The sequence below is a fragment of the Anomaloglossus baeobatrachus genome, chromosome 4, assembly GCF_048569485.1.
Source record: "Anomaloglossus baeobatrachus isolate aAnoBae1 chromosome 4, aAnoBae1.hap1, whole genome shotgun sequence".
Lineage (NCBI taxonomy): Eukaryota > Metazoa > Chordata > Amphibia > Anura > Aromobatidae > Anomaloglossus > Anomaloglossus baeobatrachus.
Genome location: NC_134356.1, coordinates 178,358,082 through 178,374,318, shown reverse-complemented (window position 1 = coordinate 178,374,318; position 16,237 = coordinate 178,358,082). Strand labels below are relative to the sequence as shown.

Genomic DNA, 16,237 nt, shown 5'->3' with positions numbered 1-16,237 from the left:
CCCCTTTCCCTTGTTTCGTCCAGACCCATTTGCACCTGTGAGAACCTAGTTTATTGACTTTCGTCTCATCGTTCCAAACCACCAGTTTCCAATCTTCTGCTGTCCACTTTTTGTACTTTTTTTGTAAATTCGAACCGACTCTTTTTATGACGATATTGAATTTGAGGCGTCATCACCTTTTTTTTCGGGCCACCATTCCTGACTTGTGTAATGTGCGTCGCATGGTGCCTGCATGGATGTCTGTGATTTCACTACTGCGAAATATCTCCTCTGCTGTGTTTGTCCCACAAGAACTGATAAACTTTGTGATGAGCTGACTTGTTAAATCTGATATTTTGTCTGGATGTCTATCTCTTGGCTTTTGAATGGATGGACAGTTTTCATTTCGTATTCTTCCAACTGTCATTGTACTCACATGATGCAGTTTGGCAGTTTTCTTGGCTGAGAGACCGCTATTAATGATCTGGATGATGTTCCTCTTTTCTTGGTAAATCTTCATGCTTGTGTCTCGATTTGAACCAGTGACCTTTCACTTAAGAATCAACCTAATAACACGCAGCTTTTCGGGAAGAACAGGTTGTAATTGTGATATGGTAGTCTCACATTTGAAGCAGTAGTGGATGGTGAGATATGGAGCCTGAAAGTCAGAAGTTCAAAACATTGTTACCCTTTTACTGGTTAGTGTAAACTTGGTGAAAATGCAAGATACAAGCCAGATAATGGCAAGAATTGCAATTATTCCTAAAATAAAAAAAATGGGACAGCCTTTTCTGAAAAAGTGCTTAAACATAATACTTATCATTTAACCTCAAATATATCTGTATTTTAATTTGTAAAGTATATCAGTATAATATGTATATCAGTAAATATGCAAAGCAAGGCTTTCTAATTGACAGCCCATGACCTAGATCTAGCCTTGAAAAGCTTGTGTGCAAGCCACACTCACTAAATCTCCCAAGGCCCATTAGTCAACAGAGATTGCTGAAATATAATTGGACGATGGTACAGTTCTGAGAAGAGGCATGTCTCGCTCTGGGAGTGACATACGGCATGTCTGGCAGAAGGGATGTAGATTATGCATGTTACAGTTCTAATACATTTACAGTTTTATGCAAAATGCTCATTGATAATCATGGCAGAGTGAGTTGAAGCAGAATTTGTTAGCTGTGAGTAAATGTTTGATTTGGAATGCCTAGCAGCTGCAGTGTACAATGATGTCACAGTGCGATATGCTATTGGTTAAACCCTGAACAGATGTGCGTATCATCTCTGCCAGAATGGACTGGAATCTAAACTACTGCCAGGCCATAACACATGTACCAATCAGGCTCAAGTAAATTCTAGGGACAGTCCCCATGCAACGGCACAGACAGGCATACGAAAAGAATCCTTAAGAATAACATCTATAAAACTAGTTGATAAATCAAAATTGGCAAAGCAGTATAAAAACATTCACATATTTCTTTATTACTAAAAGTGCAGACACTTTTCAACACATGGCTTGCGCTACATAGAGCAATGAGAACTACACAAACAAACATTAAATATAATGACTTGATTATTGCAGACTTAACTCCTTGTAGAATATTTAAAAAATCACACATAAACAGAACTAGATGGCTGCAGTACAGACGTATTTTACAATAAATGGCCCTGTTTGGAGGGGGGGGGTCTTCAGTTTGTCTTCAGCCAAGTCTTTTCATGACATCAACTTAGGTTGATGTTATGAAAACTCCTATTTATCCCCTCCACAAATTCCAAGTCAACAAACTCTAGTTTTATATGAAAATAGGAGAATTGAAGGCACTCACCGGTAAATGCTGTGCAGGAAAAAACTGTATTTATCGGTGGAGGTTACATGGAAAGGTTTGCAGGGAGGGAAGGAAACCCCAAACCCGTCAGACGACGGTCGTTTCACACCTAAAATTAGCACTTCAGCTGACACACTGAGTTATTAGGGAATGTTGGAACAGGTTGTAAATTGTAGTGTGCAAGAAAAAAGATTTTTCCACCAACAGGTGCAAAGCAGTAACAATGCAGCAGCCTGACAAGAATTTGCACAACTAATCATATGCTAAATCCTTGCAGTTCAAAGATATGTATGCAATAGCCAAGATGATTGTATATTTAGTGAAGGTAGTCTTGCATTCAAAGCTATGGTCAATGGTGAGATATGGAGCCGAAAGTCAAAAGTTCAAATCATTATTACCTTTTTGCTTATCAGTGTATCTTATTTGCAATTGACTCTGAGCTAGTGGGAATAAAATAGCTGCTGTGTATGGAAGATCTCTCTCTCTCTCATGTACGTGTTTCAGTATGTGTAGCATCTATTGTTTTCACAGATATCACAAAACCCATTTTATATCCTTTGGTGATCTTCACATGCTTCCTTGTGAACCACAAAGAGACATGTTCATTTTTTTCTGGCAGAATGCATAACAAGGGATAATAGTTGTCTGTATGCTTTACGTGCTTAACATTGCAAGTATAGGGGAAGCTTTCTAATATCTTTATTTTTTTAAGCCATCTGTGAAAAATACGGATGCCACACATGCACAGCAATGATAAAATACTCTACTGCACGGTACAAAATGGAAAGTATCATGCGTCCAAGTTTTAAATGCACATGTCTAGCTGGCTTTGTACACAGCACAAAACATGCTGATGGATCCATGCTCTTCATTGATTAGCTAGCACACTGAAAAAAGAAGCACCGAAATAAAAGAAGACAGGAGGGAAATAGACATAAAAAAGCAGGGAGAGATGCGGGAGGCGTCCGAAACAATGGCGGCAGTTTCGTGCTCATGGGCGCTTTGTCGGGTTCAGACAAAATGACCGCCGTCGTCTCTCATGCCCCACGCTTCCCTCCCTGCTTTTTGATGTCTATTTTTTAAAGAATAAACATATTTTTACTTGGTAAGTGCCACCTCCTTTCTTCTATTCCGGAGTTATTATATGTGTTCTAATGGAGTGTTGCACCACAGGTGCTGTTTTTCAGTCTCTGTCATGACCTATTTGTTGCACTGCATTACTTAAAAATGGATCAGGAGCAGTGAATGTGGTTTTAGTGCCGGACTTTCCTTTCTTTTGATTAAAAAGGCAGCAGTATGGAGGAGATTATACAGTGTTGTGTAGAGCTGAATCCAGCCAGGCTTAAGCTGGTGTCACACTAAGCGACAGCGACAACGACGTCGCTGTTACGTCACCATTTTCGGTGACGTAACAGCGACCTTGTAAGTCGCTGTTATGATCGCTGCTTAGCTGTCAAACACAGCAGAAGCAGCGATCATAACGTCGCTACATGTGCAGAGAGCAGGGAGCCGCGCTTAGCGCTGGCTCCTTGCTCTCCTAGGTGCAGTACACATCGGGTTAATTAACCCGATGTGTGCTGCAGCTACATGTCACAGTGCAGAGAGCAAGGAGCCGCGCGCACTGCTTAGCGCTGGCTCCTTGCTCTCCTTGCTACAGTATACATCGGGTTAATTACCCGATGCATACTGCAGCCACATGTCACAGTGCAGGAGCCGGCACTGGCAGCAAGAGCGGAGGCTGGTAACCAACGTAAACATCGGGTAACTAGGGAAAGGTCTTCCCTTGGTTACCCGATGTTTACGCTGGTTACAGCTTACCGCAGCTGCCAGTGCCGGCTCCTGATCGCTTCATTTCGTCGCTCTCTCGCTGTCACACACAGCGATGTGTGTGTCACAGCGGGAGAGTGACGACCAAAAACTGAAGCTGGACATTCAGCAACGACCGGCGACCTCACAGCAGGGGCCAGGTCGTTGCTGGATGTCACACACGGCGACAGCGACGGGACGTCGCTGCAACGTCACAGAAAATGGTGACGTAGCAGCGACGTCGTTGTCGTCGTCGTTATGTGTGACACCAGCTTTTGACTGGCCCACAGGTGAACCGAAGAATTTATTGTTGGGCTCCTCTGCAAGCATGGGCCCCATTATTTATATAATGAGTAGTTGTCACAATACACTTGATTCACTATGCACAGACAAAAGCAGTGTCTCATAATTAATGTAACAATTTACCCAGTTTATTATAAAGAAGCATAGATGAATATGTAAGGGTAATATATGCATGTAGCTGAACAGTGGGTACCCAGAGTAAATGTTACTGGTGGAGCCTAATTCACAGCTTTTAACAAAAGAACCTCATCACATGTTTTTACAACAAGAAATTTTCCATCAGTGCTGCCTATTTCTACCAGTGTTTTTGTTTCTGTTTTTTGTTTGTTTGGTTTTTTTGGACTGGTAGTGCCTCGGCATCCTAGTCCTAAGCTGAACCCAGCTCTCTGGGATGAGGTGAAAGACTTGTTAGAAAGCTCAATAGCTCACTTTCTGTGTCACCATGTACTTATTTTTTTCACTCTACTCTTAACTCTTCCTCCCCATGCACTCTCCATAGAGTATAATAGGCTGTGTAACTTCTCACCTAGCTATGCTGACAGTCAAGAACTGCTTTTTCACAGTGGATGACAAATTGAGGTGGCAGGATAGAGGGGAAGGTGTGTTTTCTACATGGAGAAAGATGCAAATTTTTCAGTTAAGATTGCACTACAGAGTTTGTTAAATGTTCCTTTACTATTGATGTATGCAAAGTTTATTAAAAGTACCGTTCCTGGTTAAACACTTTGTGTAATATGTATATGTTCTAAAAAAGCAAGCGGCAGGAATGCTCATTTAAACTGAATACTGCACTTACAGAAAAAAAAAATAATACACAAAGAAACTTTGAAAGGGAGTGAGGGGCATTTGAATGATTCTTTGAGATAGCCGAGTCAGAGTGTGTGTGTGTGTGTGTGTGTGTGTGTGTGTGTGTTTATATATATATATATATATATGTATGTATGTATGTATGTATGTATGTGTATATATATTATAAAAAAATGTGTATGTATGTATGTACATATATATATATATATATATATATATATATATATATATATATATATATATATATACACATACATACACATTATTTTATAATAATATATATATATATATATATAATAATATTATAAAATAATGTGTATATATATACATACATACACATTATTTTATAATATATATATATATATATATATATATATATATATATATATATATATATATATATACATACAGTTAGGTCCAGAAATATTTGGACAGTGACACAATTTTCGCGAGTTGGGCTCTGCATGCCACCACATTGGATTTGAAATGAAATCTCTACAACAGACTTCAAGTGCAGATTGTAACGTTTAAGTTGAAGGTTTAAACAAAAATATCTGATAGAAATTGTAGGAATTGTACACATTTCTTTACAAACACTCCACATTTTAGGAGGTCAAAAGTAATTGGTCAAATAAACCAAACCCAAACAAAATATTTTTATTTTCAATATTTTGTTGCGAATCCTTTGGAGGCAATCACTGCCTTAAGTCTGGAACCCATGGACATCACCAAACGCTGGGTTTCCTCCTTCTTAATGCTTTGCCAGGCCTTTACAGCCGCAGCCTTCAGGTCTTACTTGTTTGTGGGTCTTTCCGTCTTAAGTCTGGATTTGAGCAAGTGAAATGCATGCTCAATTGGGTTAAGATCTGGTGATTGACTTGGCCATTGCAGAATGTTCCACTTTTTTGCACTCATGAACTCCTGGGTAGCTTTGGCTGTATGCTTGGGGTCATTGTCCATCTGTACATGAAGCGCCGTCCGATCAACTTTGCAGCATTTGGCTGAATCTGGGCTGAAAGAATATCCCGGTACACTTCAGAATTGATCCGGCTACTCTTGTCTGCTGTTATGTCATCAATAAACACAAGTGACCCAGTGCCATTGAAAGCCATGCATGCCCATGCCATCACGTTGCCTCCACCATGTTTTACAGAGGATGTGGTGTGCCTTGGATCATGTGCCGTTCCCTTTCTTCTCCAAACTTTTTTCTTCCCATCATTCTGGTACAGGTTGATCTTTGTCTCATCTGTCCATAGAATACTTTTCCAGAACTGAGCTGGCTTCATGAGGTGTTTTTCAGCAAATTTAACTCTGGCCTGTCTATTTTTGGAATTGATGAATGGTTTGCAGATGTGAACCCTTTGTATTTACTTTCATGGAGTCTTCTCTTTACTGTTGACTTAGAGACAGATACACCTACTTCACTGAGAGTGATATATATGTATATGTATGTATATATAATATATATAATATGAGAGGCCAGAATATATATGCCTCCACAAGCATATTTATATGTTTTCAAACCCTTTCAGCCTAACACTGAAGCATTATATTTGTAAAATGACTTACATTGGTTATGTAGGGTGTACAATAATGGACAGCCATACAATGTTAATGTGTACTAATTCTTTGGACCATATGTAGTGTGATCGTAATGTGCATCTGTACAGAAAACATGAATCTTCACTTTCAAATTAACCCTAAGTTATGTCATTGCTATTGTGAACATAATTTGTCAATAATACAGGGGTTTTCGTCTGCTTGATCTGTGACTACATTTTCCTATTGGATAACCCACTAGTATTCTTTAGGACATTTCTATCCTCATCAGAACTATGGCGTAGGAATTGACATTAGATGGATATCTTAAAGATTTATTTATTTATTTATTTATTGTTTGCTCTTTTTATAAGCTCACAAAATATAAAGTCCCTTTTGTAATGTTGCATAAATTCTATTTCACTAGGAGACGTTTAAAATTAACTTTTCTTGATGTTTTAGTTTTCTCTACTGTTCTTTTACAATCTGAAATTTTATTTTGTATCCATTGCTAAATAATTGTTTTATTTTTCTTAGGTCTACAATTCAAACAAAGACAGTCAAAGTGAAGGGTGTAAGTATTGGTTTAAACCTGTCTGTGTCTGTAAAAGTTTGGTGTGAGTTAAATTGCCCCATAATTATTAATATTTTATCAATTCTTGTATTCTTCTTACAGTTGCGATCAATTTTTTTTCAATCCCTATTGTAAATTAGGTTTATTGTAAAACTTATAAACTTTATCTTGTTTAGATTAAACCAATCAATTAAAATAACTCAACACAACTAATATAACACATGGTTTCTCCAAATTCAACTCAAGATGCCATTTTTAGTGACTTCTGCATTGGAGTATGACCATATGGTTGCAGCGCAGCATGCCATAGCTCCAACCACCCGCTTAGGTTAATGGCTGCAGTAGGCTGTCGCAAAGGGTGGGGGCTTCATCCTTTATAGGTAATTGGAAAAGATTTTGTGGGATTTGAAGAAAGAGGTTGCAGCTATCAAAACAGGAAAATAAGTGAACTTGAGGACATAGTCCTGAAGATTGGGCTAAGATTCCTCAGAAACACTGCTAGAAGCTGGTGACTTTATATGTATCACATTTGTAGCAGATCATAACAGCTAAAGACGCTCTACTAGGTGCTAAGATGATCATCATGAAGGGATAGAATAATTCAGAGACTGCAGGAATCATTAAAAGTGGCATTTTGTCTTGAATTTGAAGAAATCTGATGTGATATTAGTTGTGTTGAATTAGTTAAATTGATTGGTTTAATCCAAGCAGGAGAAAGTTTGCAAGTTTTAACAATAAACCTAATTTGCAACGGGGGTTTAATAATTATGATTGCACCTATATCTAATGGTTTAAAAAAAAAAAAAGCCTTTTGTGTTGTTTTGCACTTTTCCTATCACTTGAAAATTAAATTGCAAATCTACGCTAGCTCATAGCTTTGGACAGACACTTCTTAATAATTTTGGAACAATCTACTGTGCACTTTAGCTTATGACTAATTTGTGAATCTCTTGTAGTAATTTTTTTACTCCCATTCTTATGGCTACATTTATTGGTCACCAGTGCTATGTTTCCCATAGAAATGTTATCACAGTAAGATAGTATCTTCATTTGTCTCCATTGCATGTTTGATTCCATCTACCCTCTATATTGCTTTCATTTTTTCATACTTATCTTCCAAATATTGAATCTTTGTGGGATGAAATGGGAAAAAAAAATATTTTGCTTAGATCTCATTTTTTATGGTGATCAAAGTTTGGTCAAAATAACATGTTGACTTAATTTTGTGAATAAGAAAACAATCTATCCTGGCTTGTAAAAGAATGTGAAGGCTAGAGTCAATTAGCAGCTGGATCAGTACAGAGCCGGCTGTCAGTCAGTGCTGGGGGCGTGGTTATAGCCACTACTCTCTATTCACTGAACAGTGACTGAAACCACGCCAGTCACACCCCTATGACTGAAAGCCAGAGGCGGCTGGTAGGAATAAACTTAATTTTTTCCTGCTAGCAATCTCTTCAGTGCCATGGCTGAGCAGTGTCAATACACTGTTAACCTGCAGATTAAGCCCACATCTGCTGGTTAATAGCATTTTTTTCATATGAAGGGTCTCCCTTTATTTCCCCTGTTGGAGAAGAAATCAAAGATGCTATCAGTGGACAAAAGTTTTTTTTAGTCTAAATCAATAAGTCTGTGTGACTACAGACTTGTGAATCCTCACATCTCACTCTCTGAGCGATTTGAGGATTCTCCGCTGACAGGTCTCACGTGACCTCAAGTATGCAATATGTATGCTCCCAGCCAGAATCCAACTAGATTTGTGTAGATATAGAGAGATTGCAAGCTTATTGATTTAGACCCTACAACCTCTTTAGATCCTCGTGGCCAATTTTAAATATAAAAATGTATAGAAAAGCCCCAATTAAACCAAATTTAGTAAATCCAAACCAGGTAAATATTTTTTAGATTCAATCGGTGTGAAATTAGATTTTCACTACTTTAGAAGTTTCGGAGAATCTATCAGTGTTGGAGAAACTTGACGTTATGAATTCAAACTTGTCTTCGGAATTCCAATCCCTAGAGGGTGGACTCTTTATTATATACCTCACACAGTTCATGCATAAATGAAGGTGTTCACAAAATAGTAACCAATAACAGAATACATAATAGCATAGTAAACACTCCCATCATCCACCCATGTTAACCAAACCGTTTTGTTAAACGTAATGGATCCTCACCCCTTATACGTTTGTTAGGTCTGAAGATTTTTAACTCCTTCATTACTTTAACAATCGGGTTACTAGCTATTATCATAATGACCACACACAAAATGCTCTGAACTAAATCTGCTATATTGCATCACTCATTATTAGCGGCCATTGTGAGGCATGTAAATGTTAACCTGCTCAAGTAATTTCACCAGATATATGTATTTATGGAGTGTTGTACTACCATTCTTTACCAAGGCTTTCTGCAAGCCATAAAAAACTTATTTTTAGGAAGGGTTTTCTATGTAATTATTGTGGAAATACCGACTACTAACTGTACAAACAGCAATTTATTTTGACCTTTAACTTGGAAGCAGCAGGACAGTATTTCTCTTGAAGACCGTGAGTTCAGTAGAAATTACATTTCCTCAATTCATTAGCTTTTTTTTTTTCTTCAATGTATTGTTGACTGCACAGCCTTTTGTGATTGAATTATGAAATAGCTTGGGTTTTCTTATCATAGTGCTCAGTTTTTGGTTTGAATAGACAATACTTGTCGAGATGCCTGCAGATTGCTGGATCTGGATGTAGTAGTGCTTTTACTATACAAGTGTATTTAGGAAGAGGCCATCATAAAAATAGTTAAGTGTCTAGTCAAACTGTATGTGTGACATATCATTTTGCTGGCTTTTTTTCATGTGTTCTATTATAAAATAAAAATTAAAACAACAGTTGAGCGTTAAGTTTCCTGAGTAAAATAATAAAAGCTTATACTAGTTTCTCAAACTGTCGATATCCCAGCAAGTTTAGGTTCTGACTTCACATTTTGTAATGTGAATGCTGCAACCAATCAGTGGCCGTGATTGGATGAAGTAATCACATGATATACTGTCATGCGAGCACCAGGGAATTGGACAGCTAAATCGCTAAAATAATTCCAGTGCTGGAGAGAAGTATAAGCTTTTATTATTTTACGTCAAAGAATATGGAGAAGGTGCTGCGCTGCTGACAATAATGGCAAACAATATTAGGCTAGGTTCACATCTCCGTCAATTTGTATCAGTCATAATCCGCGGCTCTGGTTAACCGAATCAGTTGGGCGGATTCTGTTGTTACCCATAGACTTGTATTATTATTATTTACTATTATAGCGCCATTTATTCCATGGCGCTTTACATGTGAAAGAGGGGATGCGTAGAACAATCATTAACAGTACAAAACAGACTGATATAGGAGGAGAGAGGACAATAGAGATGCTACAATAGGTGAGGACAGAGCTGGTTGCGCAGTGGTGTACTAGACTGAGGGTTATTGTAGGTTGTAGGCTTATTGGAAGAGATGGGTCTTGAGGTTCCTCTTGAAGCTTTCCACGGTAGGGGAGAGTCTGATATGCTGAGGTAGAGCGTTCCAGAGTATGGTGGAGGCACGGGAGAAATCTTGTACGCGATTGTGGGAAGAGGAGATAAGAGAGGAGTAGAGAAGGAGATCTTGTGAGGATCTGAGGTTGTGTGCAGGTAGGTACCGGGAGACTAGGTCACAGATATAAGGAGGAGACTGGTTGTGGATGCCTTTGTATGTCATGGTTAATGTTTTGAACTGGAGTCGTTGGGCGATGGGAAGCCATTGAAGGGATTGGCTGAGTGGCGAGACTGGGGAATAGCGAGGGCAGAGGTGGATTAAGCGGGCCGCAGAGTTTAGGATAGATTGGAGGGGTGCAAGAGTGTTGGAAGGGAGGCCGGAGAGCAGGAGGTTGCAGTAGTCGAGGCGGGAGATGATGAGGGCATTAATATTTTTGCTGATTCTTGGTTAAGGAAAGCCTGGATCCATGAGATATTTTTGAGTTGTAGTCTGCATGAGGATTTGTATGAGTGGCGGATTGCGACTGATGACGTTGCGTTGCATCCGCTGCGCGGCGCATCAGTAGTCTTTGGACTGACCACCGGGTGGAAACCACGCAGAATGTAACTTTTTTTGGGCCGTCAAAATTAACGCACCGCGCAGGAATCTGTTGCAATCCATCAAGCTTGTAATGGATGTCTATGGTGCTGGAGTCCGTCGTAATCAGTCTTACGACGGAATCCAGCGCTGGATTCCGTCATGCTCTACTGAGCAAGCCCGGCATGTTTTGGCACATCCACTGGGCTGTCCCAAACAGAAACAGATCACGACGGAGCCGTCAAAAAAAAAACCGGGCGCACAGCGGATGTAACTGACGCGACGGATCCGTTTTTTCACAGGATTCCTGTGAACGGAATCTTGTGAAAAACACATCCATTGCGTCAGTTGCCATCTAAAAAAACGACGGATCCGTCGCTGACGGACCTGACGGATTTAAAACAACGGAAGTATGAACCTAGCCTTAAAGATATAAATCAATTGCAGTTTCATTTTTTACGCGTTTCAAAGTCAAATAAAATAAAATTAAATAAATCAGTGATTATTAGACATAAAATAGCATATGCAAAGGGGAGTGCATTTAATAAAATAAGAAAAAAATAATGCAAAGAAGTAAAAAATAAAGTGTGAGAAGGGGAATACTAAGTTTAAAAGGAGAGTATGAAGAGGGGAATCCCCGGTATGAACGTGTAAGGCATCATTCACACATCAGCATTTCATCAGTAGCTAATACCAGTAGTGTCTCCAAAAAAAAACAGAACAGGTGTCAGCTTTTCAATTAGATTTTCTCTGAATACCAAAGCCAGCAGTGGAACTTACAAACACTGATGAAAAATACTGACCGAATACTGACATGTGAATAAGGCCTTACAGAGCGAGGGAAGGGGAATCGCCTAACTTGGGTATTGACAAAAGCGATTGTACAATTATAGGATAAAGCCATTAAGCAGTAGAAGAATCAAGTAGTTGGAGTTTGATTAGTTTAGGTCATCCCCAATCCCTACACTAGGGTCAATTTAGTCACGATCAGTAAACCTGTAAATTTATGGTTTATGTATCTAAAATGCAACATTATGTTGCATCCATTATAATTTTATGATGGTACTACATGACAGGTCTACAGTTAGGTCCAGAAATATTTGGACAGTGACACAATTTTCGCGAGTTGGGCTCTGTTTGCCACCACATTGGATTTGAATTGGAACCTCTACAACAGAATTCAAGTGCAGATTGTAACGTTTAATTTGAAGGTTTGAACAAAAATATCTGATAGAAATTGTAGGAATTGTACACATTTCTTTACAAACACTCCACATTTTAGGCGGTCAAAAGTAATTGGACAAATAAATGAAACCCAAAAAAAATATTTTTATTTTCAATATTTTGTTGCGAATCCTTTGGAGGCAATCACTGCCTTAAGTCTGGAACCCATGGACATCACCAAACGCTGGGTTTCCTCCTTCTTAATGCTTTGCCAGGCCTTTACAGCCGCAGCCTTCAGGTCTTGCTTGTTTGTGGGTCTTTCAGTCTTAAGTCTGGATTTGAGCAAGTGAAATGCATGCTCAATTTGGGTTAAGATCTGGTGATTGACTTGGCCATTGCAGAATGTTCCACTTTTTTGCACTCATGAACTCCTGGGTAGCTTTGGCTGTATGCTTGGGGTCATTGTCCATCTGTACTATGAAGCGCCGTGCGATCAACTTTGCGGCATTTGGCTGAATCTGGGCTGAAAGTATATCCTGGTACACTTCAGAATTCATCCGGCTACTCTTGTCTGCTGTTATGTCATCAATAAACACAAGTGACCCAGTGCCATTGAAAGCCATGCATGCCCATGCCATCACGTTGCCTCCACCATGTTTTACAGAGGATGTGGTGTTCCTTGGATCATGTGCCGTTCCCTTTCTTCTCCAAACTTTTTTCTTCCCATCATTCTGGTACAGGTTGATCTTGGTCTCATCTGTCCATAGAATACTTTTCCAGAACTGAGCTGGCTTCATGAGGTGTTTTTCAGCAAATTTAACTCTGGCCTGTCTATTTTTTGGAATTGATGAATGGTTTACATCTAGATGTGAACCCTTTGTATTTACTTTCATGGAGTCTTCTCTTTACTGTTAACTTAGAGACAGATACACCTACTTCACTGAGAGTGTTCTGGACTTCAGTTGATGTTGTGAACGGGTTCTTCTTCACCAAAGAAAGTATGCGGCGATCATCCACCACTGTTGTCATCCGTGGACGCCCAGGCCTTTTTGAGTTCCCAAGCTCACCAGTCAATTCCTTTTTTCTCAGAATGTACCCTGTTGTGGACTGTTGATTTTGCTACTCCAAGCATGTCTGCTATCTCTCTGATGGATTTTTTCTTTTTTTTCAGCCTCAGGATGTTCTGCTTCACCTCAATTGAGAGTTCCTTAGACCGCATGTTGTCTGGTCACAGCAACAGCTTCCAAATGCAAAACCACACACCTGTAATCAACCCCAGACCTTTTAACTACTTCATTGATTACAGGTTAACGAGGGAGACGCCTTCAGAGTTAATTGCAGCCTTTAGAGTCCCTTGTCCAATTACTTTTGGTCCCTTGAAAAAGAGGAGGCTATGCATTACAGAGCTATGATTCCTAAACCCTTTCTCCGATTTGGATGTGAAAACTCTCATATTGCAGCTGGGAGTGTGCACTTTCAGCCCATATTATATATATAATTGTATTTCTGAACATGTTTTTGTAAACAGCTAAAATAACAAAACTTGTGTCACTGTCCAAATATTTCTGGACCTAACTGTATGTTGATAATCTGATCTGTGACACCATTTGACCTTTTATTGATAGAAATGTGTTTTGCCAATTGTATTTTTCTGTGCTATGAATACACATAGGTTCCTATAGGATTGATGTGATCCTTATTTCTGTATTGGCTGTATACTAAACTTTGTCAGCAAACGTTTGGTATTTCAGTTCATATATTGTTTAACTTTGATGTGTAACAAAAAGTCTTAAGTTTTCCTAGAAAGATGGTAATGTTTTGTAGGTTAACCTCTCTTTTCAACTTGCTGGGAATCATTGCATCATTTGCCAGTTTGTTTGTCTGGGTCAAACATCCAGGGCCAGTGCATAGTTCATACGAAAATGGATGTTTGGATTTAACATCTTCATTGCCACTTGCTAAATTAAACTTGGTGTTTCACTGAATTTCTCCAGTAGAAAGCTTCCTTAGAATTGTTGCTTAAAGATAAACTAAACTTTAATTCAACATTTTTTTAAATTTTTTTTAAAGAATTTTTTTCAACCTTGAAAATTATAAAATTTTGCAAATCACTTTGTTAGGAAATTTGTCTTGAGTTCTTATTTTTTTTTATTTTGTATTCTTCTTTAGAATATTACCTTTTACGAATTAAGTAATAATATTTTGCTAGATTGAACTTTTATGGATGTTAGAACACCTGTGTTGCCTATATCTATGCTTTTTTTCCTTGAAGTTTGGAAAGAATAGAGACTCAGACATTTTATAATTTATTTTTTTTGTTCTTATTTTCACTTTATTTTGTATTCTTTGGATTCGGGAATCTTCAGAATTGCAGTATATATAATTACAAAATTACAGCCTCCTTATTAAGGCCATTGTGGATCAGAAGGATGGCAGCTTCTCTGAAGTATTGCAGTGTATTGTTCACAAGTGATCACGGGTTTAAGAACCCTAAAGAGACTAAAAAATGTAATTAAAAAAGCAATTCGAAGTATGATCAAGTGAGACATAAGTTTCACCGGACCACACTGAAAATACCGGTTTGACTTTTCTGAGGGCATTAACGTTTGTTTTCCTCTGTATGATGCTACTTTCTTATGATTGGGCAGCATCCATACAGGAAAAAATAGTAAAAGCCCCCAGAAAATACCCCTGTTAATTCCCACTTTGATTCAACTTTGAGTCAATATATTTGCAGTGCAATGGAGAAAAAAATAAGACTTTCAATCAGCCCCATTATATTGATCTTTACACAATTTTGTGAAAGGTCCTTTTTGACATGGATAGTAGGCTGTAGCTGTACAGACTATAGTAACATTCATCCATTTGTCTTCAGCATTGTTGATCTAGTACTGAGTTAGGCTGTGGCACCACGGAGATAGTCAAAACCTTTTTTTCTGAAGCTTTGCAGATAAACTCCAAGATATAAGCTCCTGGCCCAGTAGACCTTCATTAAGGGCCAAATCAGAGACCAATAAAAGCCAGCTGGATATTTAATTAGATATTCTTGCCATTATAAGGGTACAAGACTACAAAAGAATCCCTGACCTTTCATGATCGGAGCTGAACAGGAAGCTGCTGATGTTTTTGCTACCAGCTTGTGGGAATTAGTTTCATCCTTCCCATCTGGATAAATCCGGAAACCTCAGTTTGATGGCTTTAAATGTTACTGTTATCGTAAGGTGAAAAATTGGATTAAATCTGTGGATACTTTAGTATTGTGTAGACTATATAGTGTTTATTATAATAAACAAAGTCTTAAGGGAGCTTTACACGCTACAATATCGTTAATGTTTAATCGTTGGGGTCACGTTGTTAGTGACGCACATCCGGCGTCATTAACGATATTGCAGCGTGTGACACTGACCAGCGACCTTAAGCGATCTCAAAAATGGTGAAAATCGTTCACCATGGAGAGGTCGTCCCAAACGCAAAAATCGGTAAGGGTTGTTTATCCATGTTGTTCATCGCTCATGCGGCAGCACACATCTCTATGTGTGACACCGCAGGAGCGAGGACCGTCTCCTTACCTGCCGCCGGCCCCAATGCGGAAGGAAGGAGGTGGTCGGGATGTTACGTCCCGCTCATCTCCGCTCCTCCGCTTTGATTGGCCGGCTGCTTAATGACGTTGCGGTGACGTCGCTGTGATGCCGAACGTCCCTCCCCCTTGAAGGAGGGATTGTTCGGCAGTCACAGCGACGCCGCCGACCAGGTAAGTACGTGTGACGCTGCCATAGTGATAATGTTCGCTACGGCAGCGATCACAAACAATCGTATGTGCGACGGGGGCGGGTACTTACACGCTCGATATCGCTAGAAATTGCTAGCGATATCGTTACCGTGTAAAGCCCCCTTAAGGCTACATTTCCCAGAGAATTTGGTGAGTTTGGATGTTGCAGGTTTTCTGCGGCAATTGTACACTCACTAGCTAAGTTAACCCAGTAAAAATGGACTAAAAACTCTTATTTGGTTTTTTCATCTGGATTTTCTGCATATCATGCAAGTTTATGCAGAAAATCCCCGAATAAAATTCAGTGCACCCACCCAAAAAATTGTTGCGATTTTGAAACACGCACCACAGGTCCGTTTACGCTTCATGGTAAAAAAACACAATA

At 39.0% G+C, this 16,237-nt stretch overlaps 1 protein-coding gene across 2 annotated transcripts in view; it reads left to right on the top strand.

Annotated features, from left to right (window-relative positions):
- Positions 1-16,237, top strand: part of ARHGAP26 (Rho GTPase activating protein 26) — a 577,725-nt gene that overhangs the window by 257,099 nt on the left and 304,389 nt on the right. For both annotated transcript variants that reach the window (XM_075344594.1, XM_075344593.1), the window contains exon 12: positions 6,804-6,840. In XM_075344594.1, coding sequence (XP_075200709.1) covers positions 6,804-6,840 — 37 coding nt within the window. The remainder of the gene's footprint in view (positions 1-6,803; positions 6,841-16,237) is intronic.